General features: G+C 44.8%; 1 protein-coding gene across 1 annotated transcript in view; it reads left to right on the top strand.

The window, feature by feature from the left end:
* Positions 1 to 18,618, top strand: part of diaph2 (diaphanous-related formin 2) — an 824,520-nt gene that overhangs the window by 278,600 nt on the left and 527,302 nt on the right. The window contains exons 15-16 of the mRNA XM_084041781.1: positions 1,515 to 1,579; positions 4,101 to 4,205. Of these exons, the coding sequence (XP_083897907.1) occupies positions 1,515 to 1,579; positions 4,101 to 4,205 (170 nt within the window). The remainder of the gene's footprint in view (positions 1 to 1,514; positions 1,580 to 4,100; positions 4,206 to 18,618) is intronic.

Here is an 18,618-nt window from a genome sequence, read left to right as displayed (position 1 = left end):
GAAGCATGTCACTGATGTTTGCTGTAAAATGTTTTGATATCCTGCAGAGTGGCTATCATTATCATCCTATTCCCCTCTGAGTTCGCTCCCACAAACACCTGCAGTGGGCTTTGACATATAAGATAGTGTGGGCTAATTATGCATAAATGATGCATTACACATAAAACGAAGCTCCGTTAGAAACATGGCCCTGTCGGAGGTATGAAGTGACTTCTTGTCAGTAGTATCATCAGAGGACATATACAGTATGTTTCCCAGGCAGGAATCATAGAGAAACACTACATTATTTCTCCTCACATTATTAACCCATTGAGACCTGAAGCCGATTCTACATGTGACCTAAATCTCAACAGTTTTCTGAAAAACGTATGTTTCTATATCAGTGGTGCTCAAACTCTTTCGATGTCAAGGACCCCCAAAATGATATGTATTTGGCCGCGGACCCCCATCAAAATATCTTGTTCCAGGGACCCCCAGAAGCAACGAGTTGAGTTAAAAATGTTCGCTTTAAAAATATATATATTCAAAGATTTGCACACATTTTCACGATTTTTCAAAAATAGCAGATCTACAAGCTCGTAGCGCGGCACTCGGTGCCGCGCTACGAGCTTGTATATCTGCTATTTTTGAATAGCCCAAAGTGTAAAATAATGCTTTTTTAGCTCAAATCTAAAAATGACACAGTTCCAGGTCTTAATGGGTTAATGTAGTCTGTCATTTGCCTCAGACGTGAGGAAACATGTAAATAACACCAATTTCCCTTTCTTCTGTTGTGTTACTTAAACAGTTCTGCAACTCAACAAACCGATGCTCATTAAAAGTTTCCGAGTCTTAACTACTCCGCGCTTTAATGAGTCACACAAACAATAAAAAAAAAAAAGGGGGAAATGAATAATAATACAAATAAACAAAGTGGATTGTTCTCTTAACCCTTTAAGACCGGGAACGTGTCTACATGTCATTTTTTAGATTTCTTTGGCTATTCAAAAATAGCAGATCTACAAGCTCATAGCGCGGCACCGAGTGCCGCGCTATGAGCTTGTAGATCTGCTATTTTTGAAAAAATTGTGAATATTCGCGGCAAAATCTTGGATTATATATTTTTTTAAAGCGAACATTTGTAAAATATTTATTTCCAGGAACCCCCAGAAGCAAAGATTTGAGTTACAAATGTCCGCCAAAAAAAAGAAAGAAATTCAAATACTTGCACAACTTTTCATGATTTTTCAAAAATAGCAGATCGACAAGCTCATAGTGCGGCACGGCACTCGGTGCCGCACTATGAGCTTGTACTGTATATCTGCTATTTTTGAATAGCCCAACGAAATCTAAAAATGACACAAATGACTAAAAATGTCTTAAAGAGTTAAAATTACACTAAAGACCTGATTTTTTTAAATTTTAAATATTCGCATCATGGTTTAATTGTGACTCTCTAGGGATGGTAGATCAAACCGTCTACATTTTACCCGGGAAGATGTTTGAGTTGTTGTGTGACTTTACTTGCCTTTCAGACCAGTGCGTGGATAAAGCCAAAGTGGAGGAAAGCGAACAGAAGGCAGCAGACTTCTCCAAAAAGGTGAAACATTAATCACCCCCCACCCAGTGCACCCACCCCACATCCTCACCCTCACCCCCCACCCACCCCCAGTCCCCATCGGTTGGCCAACTCCCATCAGGAAAGTTTTTCCCCTCCTCTAGAGCTTCCAGACAGGCTATTGATTCCCATGCCCTGATCAATAGTTGGCTGTGGCGCTACATGATCCGTATCAGCATTACAACGATCGATCCCAATGTTCCAATGTATACTTGTTTGCGCTGCGCACGGTGCCGCTTGAGTTAAGTTATGTACAGGCACTTTAGATTCAAGTCCACGCCGCGTACAGCAAGCTTATACAGTAGACTTTATTCTTTTCTAATTGTTTTATATAGTTTGTTTTAAGAGACTTCCATTTAAATTAGGATGATTTTTTACCTTAAATGAACCAACCAAACAAACTGTTGGGAGTAATTCAGAGAGCTTTCTGAGTTGTGTTGTGTGAGAGAGACAATAATAGGTTTCGGTATCATTTTTCACATTCAAATAAATGCATTATTAAAAAAACGCATAAATAGTAATGATAATACTGGTCAGGTACCTATAATATCCAGACATATTGTTCATCAGGGACGTCCATTCTCTGGTCAAAGGGGGCCATATTTGAAAATAGAAAACATACCTTAGAGCCGACTACATCTCATGTCATACTGTATTACTACTATTAAATTACAACAATATCAATAGCCTTTTTTTGCAGTCTAGTTATATAGTTATTAAAGTTATCTTATCTGAACATAACAGAAACAAATCAACATTTCTTCCACATTTATGCACTGCATTGCTATTATATTTACAGTCTAATGAATTGTCTTGGTTCAAAATGGCCGTGTAGCCAAATGTAACCAGATGTGAAAAGGTCTCTACAGAAATGAAGATAAAATAAAGAATATTTTATTATCACATCTTGAGAATGAAACGACTTACAGACTCTACTGAGAAATAGCTTATCTGCCCCAGGTTCATTTCAAAACACTCTGTGGGCCATATAAAAATCTGCCCTCGTGCCACAATTGGCCCACGGGCCGGACTTTGCACATTGCCTGTTGTACATGATATTGCAAAATCACCCTGAGTGAAAAGTGAGCCAACCGTAAGACTAGTAGTACCCCCCCCTCCCCCCCCTGCTTTGTTCGCCTGCATAATGCCAAATCTATGCTCCGGTCGAACGACCGGTGATGCACACAACAAAAAATATACGATCTACAAGCAACACAACGCGTCGCATCCAGTGTTGCCAGATTCTGCGAGCGAAACAAGCAACCGGGTCTAGGAAAACCAGCCCAAGAGAAGCCACTACGGGCCACATGAGCACTTTAACATGATACATCAGCTATCTGAAAATAGCAGATCTACAAGCTCACAACGCGTCGCGACGCGTTGTGAGCTTGTAGATCGGCTATTTTCAAATAAAATCTCACGGGGGAAATTATAATAAGCAGATCTGGCAACCCCTGGTTGCCAGATCCGTGATGCGTTGTGAGCTTGCAGATTTTGCCTCCTATCTTAGGTGTGTGCACAACACTGTTGTGCGACGCGGTATAAATCAGGCTTAAGAAGAGTTTGTGTTCGAGCCACCCTGCTGGGCCCGTGAAAAACATTATCCTGACACGACCCGCTTCCCCACAAAGGTTAGACACGTCAACACAACATAGAAGGACCGGACCTGAAACCTAGACAAAGGACAACACGAAATAAGGCCACGGGGGCTATGAATAGAAATCGGCCAGATAGCGCGAGACATCCTGTGTGTGTGTGTGTGTGTGTGTGTGTGTGTGTGTGTTTGTATTACTATTCTTGCGAGGACCAATATAGTAGAATTTGAAGAAATATACATTTTGAGGACCGTTTTCCTGGTCCTCACAAGACAAATAGTTGTTTTATAGTTAAAAAAAAACATTTTTTAGCAATACGTACAATTAGAAAAACATTCAGGTCAGGATTAGACATTTAGGTGTCTTAGAGGTTAGCTTTAGGGATTGGAATTAGAGTTAAACATGATTTATACTTAGTTGCACGCCAGTGTCATGCACCGAAAAATAGCTGATCTATAAGCTCACAGCTTATAGATCAGTGAGCTTGTAGATCTGCTGTTTTTCGGCTTTAGGCTTACGGTTAAAAATGGCAATTATTATTTTTAAATGGCATTCATAACATGGCTGTCCTAAAGTGTTGATGTCCTCACAAGTATAGTAATACAAACGTGTGTGTGTGTGTGTGTGTGTGTGTGTGTGTGTGAGAGTATGCGAGCGCCCTGTGGTTGGCTGTTCTCTAGAGATACCTTGCCTGCTCACCAGTGGTGGTGTTGCATGCCTGTGGTGTGTGTGTGCGCGCGCGCGTGTGTGTGTGTGTGTGTGTGTGTGTGTGTGTGTGTGTGTGTGTGTGTGTGTGTGTGTGTGTGTGTGTGTGTGTGTGTGTGTGTGTGTGTGTGTGTGTGTGTGTGTGTGTGTGTGTGTGTGTGTGTACATGGACATGATTCCGGTGTATTCTTGTGTTTGTGCAGTTTGATGAGGAGTTCAGCGCACGGCAGGAGGCCCAGGCCGAATCCCAGAAGAAGGAGGACAAAATCAAAGAGCTGGAGGTGCAAATCCAAAGCCTGCACACCCAGGTAAAACGACAGCACGGTTCACACACAATGCCACACTATACACTATATACACAAAACAGCTAACAGTGAACCGCATCCCCTCAAAAAGAAAAGAAAAACGTCGGGAGGCAATGGACTGTATGTCTAAACCGTGCATTTCGCTCAGCATTTAGACATAAAATATCGACAGCTTCAGGTAAAATGAGATAAGTTGATCTTAAAACCATACGTTGAGAGGAGGTGATGTGGGTTGCGGTTGAAAGCGATCAACTTCTGTCGAAATGATACCTTTGGTCAGCGTTAGATTGCCTGTAAGTGGGGTGTTTTCATCCATGCAAGAGCATTTGATTTAATAATGGGTCAATCTCCCTTTTTAAGATGTATGGGGAGAATTGCTCCATTGAAGCATTTCCCCTGTAATCCTATCATCACAGAGATGGATGGCATTCCCTTTTTCCTTGGCCTCCCCCATATCGCCATCTCTTTCCCAGACAAAACCCCTCCATTCTTGGCATAAAAAGAACGACTGCTATTTCCCCCCCTTAACCCAATTTGAAACACTTTAGCGCTGCCGTGGCACAAAAGGGCAGTTTGCTTCCCTGCTTACAGGATTTAACCCATTGAGACCGGGAACGCGTCTGGTGTCATTTTCAGATTCCTTTGGCTATTAAAAAATAGCAGATCTACAAGCTCATAGCGCGGCACCGAGTGCCGCGCTATGAGCTTGTAGATCTGCTATTTTTTTTTGAAAAATCGTGAAAATCTTTGCAAATCTATTGAATATATACTTTTTAAAGCGAACATTTGTAACTCAAATCTTTGCTTCTGGGGGTCTCTGGAAAAAAAATATTTTACAATCGCTCGCTTTAAAAAATCTATATATTACACACATTTTCACGATTTTTCTAAAAATAGCAGATCTACAAGCTCGTAGCGTGGCACTCGGTGCCGCGCTACGAGCTTGTATATCTGCTATTTTTGAGTAGCCAAAGAAATCTAAAAATGACCCGGTCTTAATGGGTTAATATAAACCACTGTCGAAAAGATGGTAGCGGCTACCTCTTTACCCAGAGATCATTCCTCTCAGCAGACACACCCTCTCTCTCTCATTCACCGCGCCTTTCATACTGCATTATTATTCTGGTGTGAACCTCGCTAAAGGTTTCATAATTGCAACCATTGCGTACAGTACGCCACCTTCCAACGCAAAAGTTTGGAATCTATCAAAACAAACCTGACGTGTGAACGTGCACACTTGTTTTAGGAAACTCTGGCCCCATTATGTGTGTGCAAACATTTTTTGGAGACGGATGAGAATTTTGCGACACCAAACAGCCGAGTAGTGAAATTAACCCATTGATACCTGGAACGCATCTGTGTCACTTTAGATGTCTTTGGCTATTCAAAAATAGCAGATATACAAGCTCATAGCGCGGCACCGAGTGCCGCGCTATGAGCTTGTAGATCTGCTATTTTTGAAAAAACGTGAAAATTCTTTTTTTATAATTATTTTTTTCCGAATTTATTTTAGGATTTAGATTTTTTTTAGACGCGGCCTCAGGTCTTAATGGGTTAAGCCGAATGTGCTAAATGATCATTCTCACACAGTACATTTCACTCCCATATCAAATTACACAGCCCTCTAATGCCTCGTCATGAGGAACTAACGGGCCTGACTGTGTTTAGTTTGGGTTTTTTTTTCGCTTGGGGTTGGCAACCAGAACAAATAATAATAAAAAAGAAAATGTAAAACAACCGTATGAGGACTATGATAATTAACAGGCCTACATACACTCTACTGTCTACGGAACATAGCCATAACAAATAGCCAAGCTGCTGTTCTAGGCTACCAGTCTGTGTTTTGAGCTTAGGACCCCAACAGAACTAACATTACTGAATACACACAATCATCCCATAACCAATTTCCAGCACCATAGCAACAATGAACAGCGACAATGTTGACAGAACGGATAGGAAAGTGGCCAGATATAATGTGCAACATACAAACTAATATTACAGCAAACACACACACACTTAAAGCACAACTCTTCTAGCGGTAAATCAAATCAAGTTGGACGCGCAAGCAGCCGGCTGTTAGTGTTGCCTCAGGGCTCCACAGGCTAACATTGTCACCACCGGCACAGAACCATCCCAAAATACAGTTCTGTGAGTGTAAACCATCCCAAAGATTTTTGCCAATGAAAGTTACAAGAGGTGCGCATGGTGTGATATTAAATTGACATCAACACACACAATCATTGTTTATTTATCATCATTGTCTTTCATCCTAGGATTCAACGGAAAAGCTAACCTACATATGTCGCTCGCCCTATGGTTCAAGGGGATAACTAACCCGTGTCACTCACCCTATGGCTCAAGGGAATAACTAACCTATGTCACTCGACCTTTGGCTCAAGGGAAAAACTAACTTCTGTCACTCACCCATATGGTTAAAGGGAAAAACTAACCTTTGGTCAAGGGAAAAAACTAACTTATGTCACTCGACCTTATGGCTCGAGGGAAAAACTAACTTATGTCACTTGCCCTATGGTTCAAGGGAAAAACTTTTATGTGCTGTGTTTATACTATTCAAATAGAGCAGCATGTTTGCAAGTTCTACTTGACTGAGAGTGTAACCAGCGCTTTGCCTGCAGTAACTTTTATCTGCGCACCGTTTGCGCAGTGGCAGGGATTATGTGTGCAGTCGGCTCAAAGAATCTGCGTTGTATCACCTGTGACCCAGGGGAGATATTTATGTTTGTCCCAAATACATATTTATTTTATTGTCCCCAGGAATGACAGGACCTTGTTAGTCTCAAGCCCTTTGGTCAGTTGCACTAACTCCACCTCTCCATCTCATAATTATTTTATCATCAACCTATTATCGACAAATTAGTTTTCTTTGCACTGTGGATGAACAGGCCAACATCAAAACATAATTTGTAGCATTTGGCTGGTTTCCCAAATATAATCTGTGCAATTTCTGCACTTGTATTAGAGTAAGGACACCACCGACTCAGAATGTCTCTGTTTTAGTTAATCATTAAAAGCATTTTCATTCTATAAATGACCAAATTATTTCATGCAATCATCTTAAACCCTACACCCCCGCTGGTTTCAGCTGTAGAGCACCACCAGTCTCTTGAAATTTGCATTAACCATTTATGGTTAATTGTGGGAGTTAACGGCGCGAGATATTAGACTTGTGTTGTGCACAAATTCAAGTGGATTCTGATGTATGAAGGGAGAACTGTGTGCAGGTGTCTGCGCATAGTTGTGTTTTGTGTTTGCACATAAACCTTTAGTATGGAATCCACGCACAAGTGTTATAAACGAGACAGCGGGACCTTCCTCAAAGCCAAGTCATTATCACTCGACTCTGCGTCAGCTCCCCGTTCTTCAGCTCCTTCCACACCAAAACGTGACTGTGATTTAATGCCCACGACACAAGCCTTGGCCCCGTTCCTGGTGGAAGTCACTCAGTGTTTTTCTGCTCGCAACTTCACTTAATTTGTGTTTAGGCCTCAGTCTCCCACTTCATATGCCTGAGTGCCGTGTCACCACTCGTTACCTGGGTCTGCGGCCAGACTCGTTAATCACTCACTCAGCGTCCAGTGACTGCCTCGCCTGCCCGTAAATATTAATGAGACTATCTCGGCGTCTTGAGGCATCTCTCCACCACATCCTTCCTCATCAGTCTTTATCATCCCGTCCTCCCGCGCTCTCTCTCTCCCTCCATTTCCCTCCATCTCTCTCTCCCCTTCTCCCCTCTTCTTTCTTTTTTTCGCTCTGAAATGAATGCATCGGGTTTATAATGGCCTTTGCTTATACCTCCCCCTTCCCCCTTGGTGTGGAGATTTTTCATGTTGGATTTCTAAGTCTTTTTCCCTCCCACAGCACACCTCCCCCCCCCTCCTCCCCCCCCCCCCCCCTGGCAGGCCGCTGTCTTTTGAAGCCTGGCTGTTTGTGGTGCATTAACAGGTAGTGTAGCACCGCGAGGCCCCGGAGGAGTCAGAAACCTCTCTTCCTGTATCTCCGAATGCTCCCTTCAAAGGACTGCTGATGCGGTGGAGCTTCACATCAACAGGCATTAGCCACAGTAGGGACATGCGCAGTTACGCTCAGCGCAAGCTAGCACGAATACGGCTACGAGTGCTCGGCTATGAGTGCTTCAGCACCGAACGTTGTCCCATGTGCATCTTGGCATAGCTAAAAAAAAAAAAAGGGAATGAACTGTAAACATATTCTGTATGTGGTAGTGCTTGACTTGGGACTCACTTTGTGGTCAAGTTGCTGCTTTTACTGTAAAGTGGGTTTCCCAAAGAGGTTTCTTGGTTGCCTCCACACTGATTTAAACTCAAACTAACCATCTTGTTACCTAAGGTACACGATGCTTCACAGAGGGAACGGGGTCTCTTTGAAATCAGACATCTGTCAAACTTTTCATCTCTTCCGGCTTAGCCGAGTTGCCTCTCATGTTATGGAAATGCAATTTAAATTACCGCATTACACTTTTAGTTTCTAAATGGAATATGTATAATACTTCCAAGTAATCTTGTTTTTTACTTTAGGCAGCAGTTGTTAAGATTGACCCTCAAATGACTTCCCCTTATATATTGCGCTACTAGGCAAAAAAAAAGAAGGGAAAAAAAGCTATATACAGTTTGTAATCATTTTTTGAAGAGTTTCATTCTGCTGCAGTAGGAAGGCAATACTACAGCAATGTGTAGTGTAACATAGTCCACCTTAGACAGTACAGTAAAAAAGCCTTTATCTGGGAAAGTGCAAAACCTTTAAACCATTAAGACCTGAGGCCGATTCTACAAAATGTCTTCTAAATCCTAACTGTATTTTGAAAAAAACGTATGTTACTATGTCAGTGGTTCTCAAACTTTTTAATGTCAAGGACCCCAAAATGTATATCTATTTGGCCGCCGACCCTCATCTCAAAATGTTTTACTTCCAAGGACCCCCAGAAGCAAAGATTTGAGTAAAAAATGTTCACTTTAAAAGAATATATATTAAAAGCATTTGCACAAATTTTCACGATTTTTCAAAAATAGCAGATCTACAAGCTCGTAGCGCGGCACTCGGTGCCGCGCTACGAGCTTGTATGTCTGCTATTTTTGAATAGCCCAAAGTGTAAAATAATGCTTTTTTTTTAGCTCAAATCAAAAAGTGACACAGATGCGTTCCCGGTCTCAATGGGTTAAATGCATGTGAAGACACACACTCAGATTGATCATCAAAGTCGGCACGCTACAACTGCCATTATAGTGAACATGAATGAAAATGTTAAGTTCTGTTCCATTTCATTGGCGGGAACTCCTCTCAGATATATAAAAAAACACATGCATGTCTGAGCCTCCTGCACTTCACCTTCATCTGTGTGAACCAACCGATTTAATGAGAGCCTTTTCTCCGGGGGAACTTTGGCATTGTAACAAGCTAGCCCCGTTTGATGTGACTGTTTGATTATCCCCCCCTCATCCAGCTTGAATGGAGGTTTCTGCCTGTAAACATCGACAAAAAAAACACCCCGGTGAAATCAGAACGAATGGAAATCTTCCGCTCTCTCCCCCCCCTAGCCCTTTGCTAACCCACCTCTTCAAGGCAAAAGGAACAAAACAAGAAGGGAAAAGCATTCATTGAATTGGTTTTAGGTGAGATGAATAATGTAGTATTGCAGTGGTACACTTGATGCCATCCCATTAACCCATTAAGACCTGGAACGCATCTGTGTCATTTTTTGATTTGAGCAAAAAAGCATTATTTTACACTTTGGCTATTCAAAAATAGCAGATATACAAGCTCATAGCGCGGCACTCGGTGCCGCGCTATGAGCTTGTATATCTAGCTTGTAGATCTGCTATTTTTTTGAAAAATCTTGAAAATGTGTGCAAATCTTTGAATATTTATTATTTCAAAGCAAACATTTTTTCTTTTTTTCGTTGCTTCTGGGGGTCCCTGGAACAAAATATTTTCAGATGGGGGTCCGCGGCCAAATACATATCATATCATGGAGTCCACAACATATCATTTTGTGGGTCCTTGACATGAAAAGGTTTGAGCACCACTGATATAGAAACATACGAAACATGTAAAAACGTACGTTTTTTTCAGCAAAGTGTTAGGATTTAGAAGACATTTGTAAAATCGGCTTCAGGTCTTAAAGGGTTAATCGCTTTTAACAACCTGGCGGCCATGTAGCTGACCCGGCGTTGCCCCCCACGAGAGCAGTTGGAGGTATATAGCAGACTGCACGGATCTTATTTTCTCTCCTTCTTATATATATAGTGCCAGTGCTGCTGCTGCCCCTTCCTCATTAACCAGGCTGGATTCAGCTCGTAACGACAGAGTAGGACTCGCGGTGTGACCAATATCACCATGTGTTCTCTAAACCAAGACTTTCTTTTTAGACCAGAGACTCTTAAACTTTTTCAGCTCAAGACACAAAAGATAAATTCTGTGTCTGTGCCAAAGTTTTAAAAAATACATGAGGAACTTCCATAACATCTACTTTTACAAACTACTGGTGGTGACGTTGTTTTTTAAATGTTATTAAAGGTTATTAACCCATAAGGCCTGAGTCCGATTCTTACATCGGACTCTTTTTTGAAAAAAATATACAAAATATTTTGTCACGATTTTTCAAAAATAGCAGATCTACAAGCTCATAGCGCGGCACTCGGTGCCGCGCTATGAGCTTGTATATCTGCTATTTTTGAATTGCCAAAGAAATCTAAAGTGACACAGATGCGTTCCAGGTCTTAATGGCTTAAAGGTCATTTTATAACGCACACAATCGCATCCACTGTTAAAACGCACACCTTGACTACTTGATTGTTCAGGAACCTCAATGTATGCTTAAGGACAGTTTTACAGCACAAAAAAAAAAGTTAACTTCTGTCTCAGAACACCTCAGAAGGCAAAAACCTTCTGATTCCCTTGTGGGTTTGTTTTTCTCATAAAGTACATTTCTCATTGCCTTTAACTTTCCACTCCTAAGGACAGTGCAGTGGGGGAGATAAAACTCCTCTTTGGGCTTAAAGAATGCACTTTACAGCCACTTTCTAAAACTCTAGCAAAGTGGAAGGTCTTTTTTTTAAGTCGCCCCGTCATTGAAGTTTCCATCTCCTTTTCCATTACACATGTTAAATATTTAATTTCCCCCATAGTCCACCGCGAGAGGTGTGTGTGCAGCAGGAACGGAACGACTGCATAGAAATATTAAGTCTCAGCAACCGTAGGGTATGTTTCCTGTCCTCCCTTCCATATGGCGAGGTCACCCCGGAGGGCGACATCAAAGCAAAACGGGCACATTTTCTGAAACAAAGACTGCGGAGCGAAATCAATGCCCACTGTTACATCTGAGGGTGCTAAGTTGAAATGGGGCGGCTATGACATGAAAGGATTGCTGGTGAAGGGAAGGGCGCTTTTGATGGTTGCACTGACTGGGCTGGCCGTTGCGTCTCTCTCAATCCTTTTATGCTGCTCTCCAGTGCTCTATATTCCTTCCGTGTAAATGCACAATAACCTCTACCATGACGCATGTTTGGTTGCACAACTGCTGGTTGTTGACCGTCGAGGACAATCCTCTGTTTTCCTGTGTTAGTCGTATATATATCCCCACCACCAGTGGCGTGCACAGACATTTTGAGGGGCAGGTGCTCAAGTAAATTATACTTTTTTTTGTTGACTTGGTCTGCTCTTCTTTCCCTCTACACCTATACCTCTTTGCCAAAAATAGCCGATCTAAAAGCCCACAACGCCTCGCGCTGCGAGCTTGTAGATCGGCTATTTTTGGCTAAAGTTCTCCTCAGAAAAGGGATGCTAGGTTTCGAGTGGTTAAGGTAAAAAGAAAAAATCATATCACATAAAGATTTGGCGGACCCCCTGTAGTAACTCTGAGGACCGACCCCCAAGGGGTCCCGGACCCCCTGTTGAAGACCCCTGCTGTAAACTGAAAAAGAACAACATTTTTTTTATTTTTTTCAAAAGGGCACTTCTGGTCAAGAGGGCAAAGGGCAGGTGCTCTAGCACCACCTAGAGTCTATCTGTGCACGTCCCTGCTCTACAGTGCTCTATATTATTCCTTCTGTGTAAATGCACAATAACCTCTACCATGACGCATGTTGTTGGTTGCACAACTTCTGGTTGTTGACCGTCGAGGACCATCCTCTGTTTTCCTGTGTTAATCGTATATATATATATATGTAACCCACAGTGTACTGGCCTCTCTACACACCCTTGGACTCTGCGTTGTGTTTTTGATATTTTTAGGAGATGGGGTGTTGTGCGGAGAGAAGGGACACTGGACACACTGGTTCTGGATTGTGGTTGAGACCTTGTGCATTTATTTGCTCACATTCACAGGTTCTGCTGCTGTTTATGGCTGTAGGCTTTCCAACAGAAAGAAAACATCAACTTGTAAATAACATGTCCTAATATGCTCAATAACAATTAATAATCAACCACATAAAATATTAGTGGACACAATGACCAGAATAAAACACAAAACATGAATTCCAATGGCTTTCCTCATGTTCATCAATCTGGCCAACTTAAATTACATATTAAAGTACAAAAACGTCAGTGCATATTATTCAGAATGACATCAAAATGTAGGTAAGCTTCTCAGCTAACACTGTATAGCAACAAACTCACTGGATGGGCGTTTTTAACTCAGATATCTTACAGATTGTTCAGACAGACATAAAACCGTGCTCACCTTTCCAACAGAAAGAAAACATAAACAAACATGGCGCCCTCAGCTGCCTAGTCAACTGAACTACGGTGTCCAGTGAGGGACAAAAAGGTGATGCTTGCTGACACCATAGGTGAGGGAGCTTGGCAACAGCGACACCTGCTGACATAAAAAGGCTACTGCCTTACATCTACCCCTTCTTTAATTGATGGCGTCCCTGCCATCAGACCAAACAAAAAACAAAAACAAACGCCACCCATTAACCAAAAGTGTGTGTGTGTGTGTGTGTGTGTGTGTGTGTGTGTGTGTGTGTGTGGTTGTGTGTGTGTCACACATGCCCTGCTGGTCCTCTTGCTTTGACCCTTTGCCACAACTTCCATCCCCTTTCTATCTTCTGCTGTTCCTCATCAGATCTCAAGACTTGTGACTCAAGGCATAATCTCTTTGGGGGCCGTCGATTTCTTGGCGGGTTCCTCCTTGGAGCATTGGGCCCTGGAGGTGTGTTGGAAAGTCTCTCTTCCTCCCCTCCATCACTCATTTGCTCAGGCCCCACATCCACTTCCTCCATCCTTGTTTGTTCATCATGTCCATTTATTGACTCTGGTGCAGTGTTCTCCACAACTGCCTCTGTATCATCCATCTCACATTCCTCTTCTGTATCTGCCTCAGTCTCTCTTCCATCCTGCTCCACTATTCCCTCTGTATTCTCTCTGTCCCAGTCCTCTTCCACATCTGACTCCTCTTCTCTCATCACTTCACTGGCCTGCTCCACTGGAAGAAACATACACTGTGTAAGGAGGTTACGGTGGACCACTTTTTCTGTTTCTCCATCTTCTGGTCGTATCACATACACAGGTATATTGGGTTGTTTCTTCACCACAATGTATGGACGCGACTCCCATTTGTCTCCCAGTTTCTGCCGCCCTTCCACATGACACTTTTTGAGCAGGACTCTGTCCCCCGGGCTGAAGACGTGACTCTTTGCTTTTTGGTCATAGTATTTCTTCTGCTGATCCTTCGCTTGGTGAGAAGTCTGATTAGCCAGGGCGTAGGCCTGTGACAGACTGTCATGCAGAGTTTGGACATACTCACTATATCCGCCTTGCTCATTGGTGTTCGGAAGCCCAAAGATTAGGTCGACTGGAAGCCGGGGGTGCCTACCGAACATCAGGTAGTATGGTGTATATCCAGTCGAGTCGTGTCGTGTGCAGTTGTAGGCATGCGTCATTGCATCCAAATGCTCATGCCAGCGGGGTTTCAGGTGAGGCTCTAGTGTCCCCAGCATGTTCATGAGGGTCCGATTGAACCTTTCAGTGGTCCCGTTGCCCTGGGGGTGGTAGGGGGTGGTGTGGGTTTTAGTGATGCCAGTACACTTACACAGCTCTTTCACAATAGAACTTTCAAAATTGCGTCCTTGGTCTGCATGCAATTTCGCAGAAAAACCAAACCGGCAGAAGAAGTTTTTCCACAGTACCTTAGCCACTGTGCTGGCTTTTTGGTCTTTAGTGGGGTAGGCCTGGGCGTAGCGGGAGAAGTGGTCAGTAACAACGAGCACATTTTCTATGCCACCTTTTGACTTCTCCAGCATCAAAAAGTCCACACACACCAGCTCCATGGGGGCACTGGTGTGAATACTGACCAGGGGAGCCCGGAGGCCTGCAGTTGGGGTCTTTCTGAGGCAGCATCTCTCACACTGCTCACACCAGGCCTTGATCTCCTGGAACATCCTTGGCCAGTAGAATCTCTCCCTTATCATCTGTAATGTCCTCTCAAATCCCAAGTGTCCTGAGTCATCATGAAGAGTAGTCTTGACGGATGTACGCAGCCGTTCTGGCAGTACGAGCTGCTCCAATACTCCCCTTTGGCCGTCTTGTACACAGCGGTACATGATACCATCGCGTATCACTAACCTCCTCCACTCCTTTAAGAGAAGGCACATTTGCCCACCACCACTGTCCCTCTCACTGCGACTTGGCTTCCGGTTCAGGCTTTTAAAGTGCAGGACAGGGCTGATGTCAGGATCTTCTTTCTGCCCTGCACGGATCTGCTGTTTTGTCATGGCAGGTAAGGATTCTGTCCCCACATCCAAGTAGGGCTCACTGGACTTGAGTAATCGAGGTTCTTGGGGGTCAGGTTCCTCTGGGGCAGTAGTGTTCTCACCCGGGGAGCTCTCTTGTTTTCGGGTGGGCTGAGGTTCCTCTGGGGTAGTAGAGTTACCACCCGGGGAGCTCTCTAGTGTTCGGGTGGGCAGAGGTTCCTCCGGGGCAGCAGTGTTCTCACCCAGGGAGCTCTCTCGTCCTCGGGTGGGCCGGTTCCCTCCATGGACTAGTTCACTGGCCCTCACCCGCTGAGGGCAGGTGTGTAGGACTTGTGTGACCTCCTGATAGGATATACGGGAGAGTGCGTCAGCATTTGCATTACTCTTTCCTCTTCTATACTGGATGTCAAAGTCGAACGCCGACAGTCGAGACACCCACCGCTGACCTGTAGCATCCAGCTTCGCTGAGGACATCACATACTTGAGGGGGTTGTTGTCTGTCTGGACTGAGAATCTACGTCCATAGAGATGGTCGTAGAACTTATCTGTCACTGCCCACTTCAGAGCGAGGAACTCAAGTTTGTGTGCAGGATATCGGGTTTCTGCTGGGCTCAAGCCACGGCTGGCATAGGCTATGACTCTCTCGACTCCACCCTGGATTTGGACCAAGACAGCGCCAAGACCCTCTCCTGACGCATCAGTTTGAAGCACAAAGGGCAGACTGAAATCTGGATACCCCAGCACTGGAGCAGTCGTCAACTTTTCTTTCAGTGTCTGAAAGGCCTCCTCACACTCATTAGTCCACACAAAGGGTGGGTCAGGACCCGGGCTTCTCTTTCCCCCTCTCTTCTTCTTTCTGGGGTCGCCGCTGGTGAGGCGGTATAGAGCTGCTGCTGTCATGGAGTAGCCGTTCACATATCTTCTATAATAACCGGCCAAACCCAAAAATTGGAGCACTTCTTTTCGATTTGTGGGCCTCACCCAGTCCTTAACCCTGCTGATTTTCTCTGGGTCTGTCCTGATGCCCTCTGCAGACACCAAGTGGCCCAAATACTGCACTTCCTTTCTCACAAGCTGGCACTTCGAGGGCTTCAACTTCAAGCCATGCTCCTTGAGTCGATCAAACACAAGCTGCAACCTCTCCAGGTGCTCTTCAAAGGTTTTGGAGAATATGATGAGGTCATCTAGATAGATCAGGAGGTGAGTGAAGTTCAGATCCCCAAAGCAGCATGTCATTAGTCTCTGGAAGGTGGACGGAGCGTTCTGTAGCCCAAAAGGCATTCTGTTGGCCTCAAACAGCCCCATGGGAGTGCTGAATGCTGTCTTGTGTTTGTCGTGCTCCGCCACCTCCACCTGCCAGTAACCAGACGTGAGGTCAAGGGTGGAGAAGTACTTTGCTTGCCCCAGGGCCTCCAGGGCCTCTTCTATTCGGGGCAGGGGAAATGCGTCTCTGGTGCTGTAGGAGTTCAGCTTTCTGTAATCCACACAGAGCCTTAGTGACCCATCTTTCTTGGTTACGATCACAACCGGTGAAGCATATGGGCTCTTACTAGGCCTGATGACCCCTGTTGTCTCCATGTCTATTAACAACTTCCTCACATCTTGCCACTGTGAGGGGGGAATCTTGCGGTATGGCAGTCGAAAGGGTGTAGAATCGACAAGGGGAATTTCATGCTTTATTGTTTTTGTGTGGCCATAGTCTGTGGAATGCTGGGAGAACACACTTCCATTTTTCTCCACCAGCTCTTTAAGGAGGGACCGCTGGTGCTCATTCTCCACTGCCGCTTCACTTACGTCCACCCCACCACTTGCCACAACTTGATCCAAACTCAGGCAGGCCTCGTTGCTCTCACAGTTGTGATGTTCACCTGGCTTCTTGTCAGGAAACTCCACAACATTTTCCACCATGAGTGCATTGGCCAGACGTGTGTGTGGCCTTATTGTGATAGCATGTTGGGACAGATTCATCACCCTAACAGGGGTGCAGCCTTTCTTCACATCAACAAGGACTTTGGCAACCAAAAGGTCTTGGGGGAGACGCAGGAAAGGGTGGCCTTCAATGAGGGCTGTGTAAGTCTTTCTTTGTGGGCCAGCCTTGATCCTACACCTCAAATCCATCTCCTTCCCTCCAGGGATGCTTATCTTACGGCCAGTGTACACAGCGGGGCCCACCGTGTCATCCGTTCCATTATGTTCTGTGTTCCCAATTTCCAGTAGGGCAGTGTACCACTCTGGATGGCTTTGCTTGACCTGGTGAATGAACTGCTGTCCATAGGTTGCTTGGAGGTGGCTTCTGGAGACACGAATTACATTGGTGCCAATAAGCAGGGGGACAGAGGAACGATACTCTGAATCAGGGACCACAAAAGCTGGCACAGCCTCAAACTCTCCCCCCAGCACTTTCAGGTTAATGTGCAGGACACCATAGTAAGGCACACTCTGTCCGGCTGCCCCCTCTATGGGTATTTTAGAAGGCTGTAGCTTTTGTTTCTGAAGGGTTGGGTGGGTGCGCCAGTACTTGTGAGTAATACTGGTAATCTGGGAGCCAGAGTCTATGAGTGCCTTGCATTTTATCCCATTGACTTCCACCTCCCCCTCGTTCCTGGGACCGACTAATGGGGTGTCCTCTCCTCCATCATCAGTTCCGCTCACCTGTAATGGGGAAACTTGCTGCTTGCCCATGGTTGCCCCGGTAACCATGGGCTTTAGGGGTTTAAATGTTGTGCTGAGGGAGCTGCGTTTCCCTGCGCAGGGGCCATAGGCTGGGGTTGCCGAACCCAGGACAGACTGGGATCTGGGAGTACTGCTCTGCAGACCCGGGCAATATGTCCTTGTTTCCCACACCGGTAGCATGTAACACTGGAGCCCTGGCCAGTACTTCCTGGTGATGACGGGAATCTTGGTGGGGGGGCAGCGGGAGGGACAGATAGTGGGACAGTGGGTGGAACAGTGGCTGGGGCAGTAATTCTTGATTCAAGGTGAGACAACATGGCCATCTGTTGCTCTTGGCTTAGAGCCAACTTCTTCACAATCTCTCTCAACTCTGACAACTCTGAGGTCTCTTTTGTTATTTCTGTCTTCACATTTGCAGCATGCTCGGGTGTGGCATGTACCTGGGCATATGCTTTCTTTGTCTTGTGCTGTGGCTGGAACTTCTTTGTTTCTTTTGTTAGATTTCTGAGCTCAATTTGTAGCTCTCGGAAGCTCAATAGCCGGGGCTTCATTGGCGAAATCCTTGCATACATCTCCTCATCTTCAAGCCCCCTTAAGAACTGCCGGGTGAGTTTGCTATCACGGTCGGGGAAAGGCCTGCCCCCTCTTTCGCTGTCTTCCACATCTCGCAATTTTGCCTCCAGTGCTATGGCATAAGAGCAACAAGATTCTCCAGACTTCTGGCACCGTTCATAGAAGTCGGCTAGTGGATCAAGGGAGCCATGTGTGTCACTGTACTCAGCCCTCAATTCCTCAAATGCCTTCTCAGGGGTTTGGTCATGGGGAGGTAGGTTCAACACCAACCTTCTGGCCTCGCCACCCAGGTGTCGCACTACTGTGGAAAAGCGGAGGTGCATGGGAAGCTCTATTGCCTCCAGGAGATACTGCATGTCACGAATCCAGTCCTCTACAAGCATCTTGCAATCAGAATTACCAGTGAAGATTTGGACATTCTTCACCTGATGAGTCTGCAGGAA

The sequence above is a fragment of the Gymnoscopelus microlampas genome (assembly GCF_963454915.1).
Source record: "Gymnoscopelus microlampas genome assembly, chromosome: 18".
Lineage (NCBI taxonomy): Eukaryota > Metazoa > Chordata > Actinopteri > Myctophiformes > Myctophidae > Gymnoscopelus > Gymnoscopelus microlampas.
This window is presented reverse-complemented; position numbering and strand designations above follow the sequence as displayed.